Source organism: Embiotoca jacksoni, unplaced genomic scaffold, assembly GCF_022577435.1.
Source record: "Embiotoca jacksoni isolate LCO1_2020_lvr unplaced genomic scaffold, fEmbJac1.0.p SCAF_7, whole genome shotgun sequence".
Classification (NCBI taxonomy): Eukaryota; Metazoa; Chordata; class Actinopteri; family Embiotocidae; genus Embiotoca; species Embiotoca jacksoni.
In genome coordinates, this window is record NW_027185425.1 from 20,567,959 (window position 1) to 20,577,897 (window position 9,939).

Here is a 9,939-nt window from a genome sequence, read left to right on the forward strand (position 1 = left end):
ATGGTTCTATAAGATCTCTAAGATAAGATGGAGCCTGATCATGTAGAGCTTTGTAAGTCATCAATAGAATTTTAAATTCTATTCTTGATTTCACAGGAAGCCAGTGAAGAGAAGATAAAACGAGAGAAATATAAATATAATATGAATATTATATATATATATATATATATATATATATATATATGTGTGTGTATATATATATGTATGTATATGTGTATATATATATATATATATATACACATATAAATAAAGGATATGTATGTGATTATTGTGCAAGCAATGCTGTCAAAGTCAGTTTCTATCTTGTTTATTTGTCTTGTGATCAGATAGAACTATATTATGGTATTTATGGGCGGCACGGTGGTGCAGTGGTTAGCACTGTCGCCTCACAGCAAAAAGGTTCCGGGTTCAAATCCGGTCCTGGGCCTTTCTGTGTGGAGTTTGCATGTTCTCCCTGTGCTTGCGTGGGTTCTCTCCGGGTTCTCCGGCTTCCTCCCATCATCCAAAAACATGTACCTCAGGTCAGGTTACCTGGCGCCGCGCTAGTGGCAGCCTGCTGCAGCAGCTCCCCCCTGAGAGCCCCCCTGCTGTAGTGAAGAAATTTCCCCTCAGGGATTAATAAAGTGTATAAAATCAAATTTTAAAAAAAATCAAAATTAACAGAAGAGCAATGGCTGACCTTAACTATGATTTAAATTTTCTATACTGAATATTCTGCTTGTGGGACATTTTGTTTTTGCAATTTATTTTTTCAGACAGTGACAGATACCTTAACAGGTAACAGTTCAGTAAACATTGTCATACATAACGCTTCAGGTTACTGTTCCGCTGTGAACATTGTAAACTGTTCTTCATACACTTACTAAAAAACCTGCCCGTCAAAATTACGGTTTCTGAAAAGTCATTTTTCCACCGACAGGCTCAGATTATTATTTTCACTGACTCATTATTCTCACTTGGATTATTATTCTCACTGACTCAGATTACTGACTCAGATTATTATTCTCACTGACTCAGATTATTATTCTCACTGACTCAGATTATTATTCTCACTGACTCAGATTACTGACTCAGATTATTATTCTCACTGACTCAGATTATTATTCTCACTGACTCAGATTACTGACTCAGATTATTATTCTCACTGACTCAGATTATTATTCTCACTGATTGACAACATTACAGACAGAATCCTTACACATGTGGATCCTTTTAGTTTGACTAGAAACAGCTGTAACATCTGGATAAAACCACCGGACTCCATGTTGTGTTCTGAGATTACAGTATTTATGAATGGAGTCTGGTGTCTTTGAGCAGAGCGACATTACAGCTGTTTTATCATGAAATAATACGGAATCCAGTTTCTACCACTGTCAGACACTCTGAACCCGTCGGTACCTTTAGGCAGCGCTGGTCAGCTGAGAGGTCGGTTATTATCACCTCTTTTACTAAACTGTTACCTGTTCAGGTATCTGTTACTTCCAGTCTGAAAAAAGACCCGTATGTCCGGCTGCCGTACTTCCGCCTCTTATCAGGAGACGTTCCGGTTCTGCTTCTGTTCACGCGCACCGATGGGCGTTGCCAGGTGTCTGTCTAACGAGGTAATATGGGCGGAACCAAGTGTACAGTTAGGAGGGGGGAGTCACACGATTAGGTTTTCCTCCACAACGGGAAGTAACAAGAGACGTGCGTGTGTTTGTGTCTGTGTGTCGGACTAGTTGTGGCAGTCGTAGTCATGAGGAGGAGCTCCGGCTGTCTTGGTGACACGGGGGGAGCTGCTGAAACTTTTCCTGTTGTTTCTCCTCGGTGTGATCCTCCCCCCTCCTCCCCTGATCCCCCCCCTCGGTGTGATCCTCCCCCCTCCTCCCCTGATCCTCCTCCCCCCTCCTCGGTGTGATCTTCTCCCCTCCAGGTGAGCAGCTCGGCAGGTATCACTGAGTTCAGGACAGATCTGGTCGGACTGCGCTTTCTTTCGGGGTCCTGAAACCTGCCGTCAGTTCGTGGACATGTTCCCGTGAGACGCGGAGGACGCCCGCCTGGTCTGCCACGGAGCGAGCGGACTAACCGTAGGACCAGGAGGTAACACACACCACAGAGCGGCCGCTCTAAGGGGCTTCAGACGGCAGTTTGTCCCGGAACAAATGTCCTCCGAGACACTCTGACGTCCACTGCTAACATGTAGTATCTGTCAAACGGACACGGACACAAGTTAGACAAACAAAACAAAAAATTACTAATTTGATTTACTCTTTATCTGATACTTCTGACTTCTACAGAAAACTCCTTCTACAATAAAAAAATAAAAAAATAAAAAATAAAAAAATAAAAACAGTCCAGATGATTTATTGAAGTGACAGACGTGTTCATCAATGAGCTGCTGCCTCTTTAGATGAAACCCCTCAGACCCTGAGGAGGTGGAAGGAGAGCTGAGGTTGTTCAGGAGGTGAATCAGATCTGCTGCTGCAGGTTTTGTGTTTGTGTCTGATGGTGGCAGAGCTCCTGAAAAACTAGTTTGCTAAGTTTATGAAGTTAAATAAATAAATGTGTTAGTGAGGGTGGAGGTGGAGGAGGTGGAGCTGCTCCTCATCTTTGACCCACATTTATGATTCTCTATCTTCTCTGCTTCATCTGTTACAGCGCTGCCTGTCCCACCTTCCTCCCCCACCTCTCATCACCTCATCACCTCTCCTCCACCTCTCATCACCTCTCCCTCTCATCACCTCTCCTCCACCTCTCCCCCACCTCTCCTCCACCCGTCATGCGTAGATTCAGCTCCGAGGGTTCCCTCCTGGACTCCCTGCTATGGAAGAGGGTGGCCCTGAAGGAACCGGACTACGGGAGGAACCAGGAGTCCGGCACCTACACGTCTCACTCGGTGGAGGACACGCTGGCCAGGAGTTCAGCTGTCCTGACTCCCAGAATCCAGGAGCCGCGGGCCGGACCCGGTGAGCTGGCCCGGGAGCACAGCGTGAGCGTGGAGAACCTCAACGAGAACCACCTGAAAGTGTGTGTCCTCGGCGAGGGCTGCCGGGCCTACAGCGAGAGCCAGCTGGCCCCGGCCGACCAGAGAGACGACCTGCCCCCCCCCTCACATTCATCCTCCTCCAACTCCTCCTCCTTCATATCCCAGAAATGGCACCACCGACCCAAACTGTCCGCCACCAAGCTGCACCTCCAGAGTCTGTTTGGACAGGTGAGGAGTCGAGAACGCTGTTTACTGATCTACATGACGGGTTGAACACCGCAGGGGGTCCATTAGACCTGGAGGGACTCGTACTGTGGTCCAGATGTTGTTCTTGTGTTCCTTGTGTGAAAGTGTGAAACTCTGGACACTTTCCCCCCTGAACGGTCGCCATGGTGACTCTGTAGGGGAAGGGGCGGGGCCACCGACGTAAAGGATTTCCAAATTAAGTAGCAAAGTGTTTCTTTTCCACTGCTGCTGCTGGACAGAAGAATCAGTGTGTTTATTGAGTGTATTGAGGACACAAAAGCACGTTGATTTCTGGGTAAAATAATTAAAGCTGCAGACATGTTGGAGGGTGATGTGTTCACATGATGAGGTCATTTCCTGTCAGTGCAGAACAGCCGTGATTTGAAACAACACGATTCTGTTAAAACTCAAGTACAACACAGTAAGAGTCCAAACATGGAAGAGTATCTGTTAGTGTACTGAGGGAAGGACAACATCTGGAACACAAGGACAACATCTGGAACACAAGGACAACATCTGGAACACAAGTACAACATCAGTGAGCAAATTCAGGAGCATCTATTGGTAAGAGTAGCATCTAATATTCAAAATGATGTTTTCACTAGTGTAAAATACACTGAAACCACAGACTGGATAGAAAAGTGTTCGTAGTTTCAGGTCTGAAAAATGGTTCTGATGCAGAAGTGTCTTAAACTGCAATACCACCGAGGGCCACTAGAGGTCGGCTCCAAAAAGCCTCCATGGACTCCCATTCAACCGGACCTCCACCTGTAGTTTCCACTGCACCTGTAAACAGGCTGCAGACCTGGTCGGAGCTCCACCACGGTGATGTGTGAGCTGTGTTTCAGGGCTGAAAGCAGCGAGTGTGAAGCAGAACAGACGAGCTGCAGTTACTGAACTCATTAATCTTTAGAGACGGGACGTGTTGTGAACGGCTTCAATGAGCTGCTGAACTTCACTCAACAGTTCACTTTAACATTTGAACTCAGACATAACGATGGATGACATCACAGAGCTCCCACGCAAACACATCCATCTCCATGGCAACTGAGCTGTACTTGCTGATGATGACCAGGTGATTTGTGATTTGTTGACTCAAGTGGACGTGTCCCGGTCTGTCCGTCTCATCCTCCATCGCTCACTTTAGACCTTTGAATCTAATGAAAGCTCTTTTCATAAGAGGAAGACGTGTTCATGATGTGATTTCTGTTTCAGAGTCCTCATTCTTCAAACTCCAACCTGTCCACCACAGAGCTCAAAGACAGGTGAGACCCTCAGTCTTCATATCAGATACATCAGGTCCTCTGAGCTGCAGTGAAGCTACAGCGCGTCCTGAAGACAATAACGTCAGGTACAATGTCCTCTGTCTGTCCTCTGGACCACAGTGCCACAGAGAGACGCTCTCGCCTGCTCTTCATGCATCAGTGGAGTCAGATGGGCCCCAGTAAGAAGAGGAAGATCAGTGGAGAGGAGCTGGGGAAGTGGGCGGAGTCTCTGAACACCCTGTTGGCCAGTCAGAGTGAGTCCTGCTGCGTCCTCAGGTCAACTTCAAAATGTCTTTATTTAAATCACAGAACAAAGTCAGAGACACTGAGAGGACTTCTATTCTGAACTGTGGCATCTGACACATCTGTCTGTCTGTCTCTCTGTCCCTCCCTCTGTCTGTCTGTCCCTTTGTCTGTCTCTGGTCCAGAGGAAGGTCCTGACATGACGTTTGTTGCCATTTCAGTTAAAGATCCACATTCCTTGATGTTCACATCAGAGTTGATGTGATGGTGGACTCCTCAGAGTCTGAGACATTTAGAGAACAGCATCAGAGGACACATTGGATTCATGACATCATGTTTATTGTAAACACTGATGCTGTAGATGCAGATGAGCCCCTCTGAGTGTCTGAGGCTCTGACATTAAGATGCAGTAGAGTGTGATTACCTGCTCCGGTAGACTCTGTGGTCTCGGTTGGTGGGTCTGCTGACCTCACATGAACCAGTGAGGAGACGGTCTCCGGTCTGCATGACCAGGAGGTAACGTCTCTAACCAACATCTACTGATGGAGAGCTGTTGGCTCACCTGAGGAGCAGGTGAGTGTGACATCGGTCACCTGTTCCAGGCCCGCTGGAGGACTGAGCAGCTGCAGCACTTTGCTGTCTTCTGGTTTGAGTCTTCATCAGGAAGAGGAAGGACATGTTTCTTCTTTCAAAGTTACACAACGCTGCTGAACTTTACTGACACCAATGCTGTGTTCCAGATGTTGTACTTGTGTTCCAGATGTTGTCCTTCCCTCAGTACACTAACAGATACTCTTCCATGTTCGGACTCTTACTGTGTTGTACTTGAGTTTTAACAGACTCGTGTTGTTTCAAATCACAGCTGTTGGTCCTCAATACACTCAATAAACACACTGATTCTTCTGTCCAGCAGCAGCAGTAAAAAACAACACACACTTTTGTGAGGTGTTCAGGAACAGCTGCAGCTTCCTCAGACACCTTAATTTACAATGTCTTTACGTCGGTGGCCCCGCCCCTTCCTCTACGGAGCCAAGATGGCGACCGTTTAGGGTGGAAAGTGTTCATCCTGGTACTTATAGTGAACTGATGTTTCTGGAACACAAGTACAACATCTGGAACACAAGCAGAACATCTGGAACACAAGCACAACATCTGGAACACAAGTACAACATCTGGAACACAAGCAGAACATCTGGAACACAAGCACAATATCTGGAACACAAGTACAACATCTGGAACACAAGCAGAACATCTGGAACACAAGCACAATATCTGGAACACAAGTAGAACACTTCATCTGTCAACATCAGACTGATCATGTGATCTGTGTGAAGCAGACTGATTGGTGGATGTCAGTGTCACATATGTTCTGGACCTTAGGTCTCTGTGTCTCCTCTGTCCTTTGGACATGTTGTCCATGTCCTCCTGTCCTCTGACATGTTGTCCATGTGCGGTCAGCAGGTTTGTGTCGTCGTCTACAGTGAAGCTGTGTGTTTGTCATGTCCTTATAAGGCCTGAGGACTGCTTGTGTCCATGTTGTGTCTGGTGTCCTCCTTTTGTAACATGCGTAATGTGACGTTGCATGTTGAAGTGAGCCCCACTTATCTTCTCCTCCTCCTCTTCCTCCTCCTCTTCCTCCTCCTCCTCCTCCTCCTCTCCCAGCCGGTGTGTCGGTGTTCGAAGCATTCCTGCGCTCTGAGTTCAGTGAGGAGAACCTGCAGTTCTACCAGGCCTGTGAACAGTACCGACAGTCGTCCAACAACTTCAGCCTGCAGCGGAGAGCCAAAGAAATCTGCAGAACCTACATCCAGCGCGGCGCCCCGCGGGAGGTACAGACCCTGCACACACTAACAGACACATCAGTTACTTCATGAAACAGGAACTGAAGAGACTTGTTGCTGGGTGTTTTCAGCAGCTCTTGTGGGTGGATCCACGTTGATGTCACAGCATTCCTTCCATAGTTCATGAGGAGTGAAGTTTCCTCTCTGAGCTCCTTCCCCACATCTGTGTCTGTTTTCTCTTAAACACTTCTTCTTCCACAGCAGCGCAAACAGCATGCAGCAGATAACGCAACGGAGGAGTAAGTGACTGATTGTCTCATTTCCTGTAAAGCCTGATGGGCAGTTTGGACACACCGACTTGTTCTTACTGTTTTCTGCAGTGTGGAACAAACTAAAGTATCAACATGTGGATTTATGTAGGAAACAAAAAACTCCATTTGAACTGTTAGATTCTCCACATTTTACTTTGACAACAGCTTCATGAGGTCGTCACCTGGATACTTTCATTTTGAAGGAGTGGCCACATATGCCGAGCCCTGATTGGCTGCTGTCCCTTCACTCTGTACTGGGTGAGCTGGTTCAGGTAGTGATGCTGGAGACCAGGTCCTGTGATGAAGCTCCATCATAGAGCCTGCAGGTCTTCTGGATCCTGGTCCTGATGAAGACCTGATGATGGTCTTCCTCAGACCGGAAGGGTTGCTGTGTCCCTGCAGGAGGAGGTGGTCTCCATGCTGGTTCAGAACCACACCTGCAGAGACATCTGTCCACCTTCTCTGGATCTCACAGAGACGGCAGCTGAAACAAACATCTCCCATCAGGACTACTCAGACCAGAGTCCAGGTCCAGGACTGATGGTGTCTAACCATTGAACCTGTTGCGTCCAGGTGACGACCGCACGGAGCTGCTGAACACACGAGACGTCGGCTCATGAAGGACTGCAGGCTTCATAATGTTGTAAACATAGTGTGATTTCCTCATGACTTCCTGAAGAGCTGATGACACTCAACAGTCTGTAACTTTCCACTTCCTGTCTGGTCCGATCGGACACATGCTGCAGCTGGAACAGAAATAGAATTTCATCATACATGTTCTACCACAGGTCACCCGACTTCTAATGAGCGTGGTGCGATCATTGTATTGTCTCGTTGCAGGTGAACCTGGACAGTAAGACCAGAGATCTGACCGTCCAGCTGCTGCAAGCTCCCTCTCACACCTCCCTGTCCCACGCACAGAAACGCATCTACTTTCTGCTGAACACTGACTGTTACCCACGATTCCTCCAGTCCAACATCTACCTGTCCTTACTGCAAGAGTCCGAGTAGACACCTGCCGCTGAGGAGGAGCAGGGACCCCCGGGATGTCCTGAAGATTGTAGATTGTACAGATAAATGTATCTTCAAGAAGCAGAACTACTGTGTAAAAATATGAGAATAAATGTGCTGGCTGGACACTGTGTGCAGGAATGTTCATCACAAAAAGAATGTTTTGGAAACCAGTTTCTGACAGTAAGATGGTTCACAGCAGGAATCAGGACATGGTTAGCTTAGCTTAGCATAAAGGCTGGCCAGGACGCACCCATCAGGACTGCTGCAGCCCAAATATCCCAGTGAGACGGTCAGGTCTGGTACCATCACACCTGGACACATTACTGAACTCTGTTCACTGATCAGTCAGTGTGGGATGTAAACAAGCCTCCATTACTGCAACATCATATGGAATCGAGTATAAGAGCTGAAATACTGTATTGGATTTAATTTTTTTCTACTCTTTGGACTAACTTTGGTTAAGAAATGAATCACCAATAAAAATAATGGTTCTAATCTTAAACTCTGTTTAAGCAGATAATCCACTTGTATTGTGTATGGAAGGGACTTGGGTGTGTTGGTGAGTCCACAGTCTTTTCATACAGCACTGTTTGAAGGTTGGGGAACCCTTCACTGTTTCTGTATATATATACAGTGGGTACGGAAAGTATTCAGACCCCTTTAAATTTTTCACTCTTTGTTTCATTGCAGCCATTTGCTAAAATCAAAAAAGTTCATTTTATTTCTCATTAATGTACACTCAGCACCCCATCTTGACAGAAAAATACAGAAATGTAGAAATTTGTGCAAATTTATTAAAAAAGAAAAACTGAAATATCACATGGTCATAAGTAGTGACGTTACGAGATGTGCCGACGCTTCGAAGCGTGTGTCGAGTAACGGAGGGGGCGTTTCCTCGAAGCGTGTGTCGAGGCTTGCTTCATTTAGGGGAGGAGCCAAAAATGATGACGTCCGAAGCCTCGCTGCCCAGCTGTACCACGTGACTGCTTCGGGAAGTGGTTCAGATTTTGCCGGGAGGTTTGACAGCAATATAAACCCCTCAGGCTCCATTCAAAATGTGGGTTGTTGGTGGAGAGTTGTGGTCAGTTGAGAGTTTGGATAGTTTGGATAGTGTTTATATAGTTTGGAGAGTTTAGAGAGAGAGAGATAGTTTGGAGATTTAGGAGAGTGAGGAGAGAAGGAGGTGATAAGATGGAGCCAGCTGGGAAGAGGAGGATTTCCCGTGTGGGAACACTTTGATTTGATAACTCCTAATAAGCTAAATCTAACTCTATTTCAGACACATTAGGTTTGCTTATCAAGAACTGTATTTTTCACAGTTTCTTATTTTATTCAAAGGTGAGGTGTTTATTGTGCTCCAAGGAGTTGGGGTACAATAACAACACCTCATCCATGCTGAGGCATTACCGTGCCTTGCATGAGAATAAGGAGGAAACTGGAGCTTCACCCAGCCAAGGTAAGTCATTACAATATTACAAATGCACCATCACAATTTTTCCCTGTTCACTTTTGTTTATTGTGCAAATAAAGACAGGTAACAGACACTGTATTTATTCTCTTTTAACCAGACACCAGAAAACAAGAGCTGGATGAAGCCCTCGTCTCCATGATAGTGAAGGACATAGCCCTTCAGTATTGTGGATGATGTTGGATTCAGGGCATTTGTGTCCAAACTGGATCCTAATTATGTTCTCCCTACAAGGCAGGTATATATGGGTGCATGCATGAAACAAATGAGTACTTTATTGTGTCTCACAGTTCAGCACTATATATTTTTTCCTTGAGGCTCTGAAGGCCATGGTGGAGGCCAAGTATGAGTCAGCTAAGGAGAAGGCTAAAGTGGAAAAGGTGGCTGCTGTTAGCCTTACTTCTGACATGTGGACATCCACAAAACCAAAAACTGTTGAGAAACTGTTATTTCTGAATAAAAATGAATAAAATGTCCCCTGTCCTGTACATCATTGTCCAAGTTACACAAGCATATTCAGTCCCCTCTTCCTAGTTCCACAAACACTTCCACTGTCCTCTGCCTGCTGAAGCCCATGCCATTTTCCTAAAGTGACAGAAAAACATGATTACACAACCTGCCATATCATATGATACTACCATTTTGG

At 46.1% G+C, this 9,939-nt stretch overlaps 1 protein-coding gene across 1 annotated transcript; it reads left to right on the forward strand.

Moving 5' to 3' along the window:
* The first annotated feature begins 1,618 nt into the window (after positions 1 to 1,618).
* LOC138215022 (regulator of G-protein signaling 8) lies at positions 1,619 to 8,606 on the forward strand. Its single transcript, XM_069176950.1, has 6 exons — positions 1,619 to 2,079; positions 2,638 to 3,193; positions 4,427 to 4,476; positions 4,597 to 4,730; positions 6,382 to 6,548; positions 7,652 to 8,606. The coding sequence occupies exons 2-6, from the start codon at positions 2,759 to 2,761 to the stop codon at positions 7,820 to 7,822; spliced, it is 957 nt and encodes a 318-aa protein (XP_069033051.1). The 5' UTR covers positions 1,619 to 2,079; positions 2,638 to 2,758; the 3' UTR covers positions 7,823 to 8,606.
* Positions 8,607 to 9,939: the final 1,333 nt, after the last annotated feature.

Bases quoted from the DNA above. Each gene is read 5' to 3' on its own strand.
- LOC138215022 (XM_069176950.1), top strand. From the start codon at position 2,759: ATGCGTAGATTCAGCTCCGAGGGTTCCCTCCTGGACTCCCTGCTATGG. The intron at 3,194-4,426 runs GTGAGGAGTCGA...TTTCTGTTTCAG, and splicing joins TCCAGAGTCTGTTTGGACAG to AGTCCTCATTCTTCAAACTC. The intron at 6,549-7,651 runs GTACAGACCCTG...GTCTCGTTGCAG, and splicing joins AGCGCGGCGCCCCGCGGGAG to GTGAACCTGGACAGTAAGAC.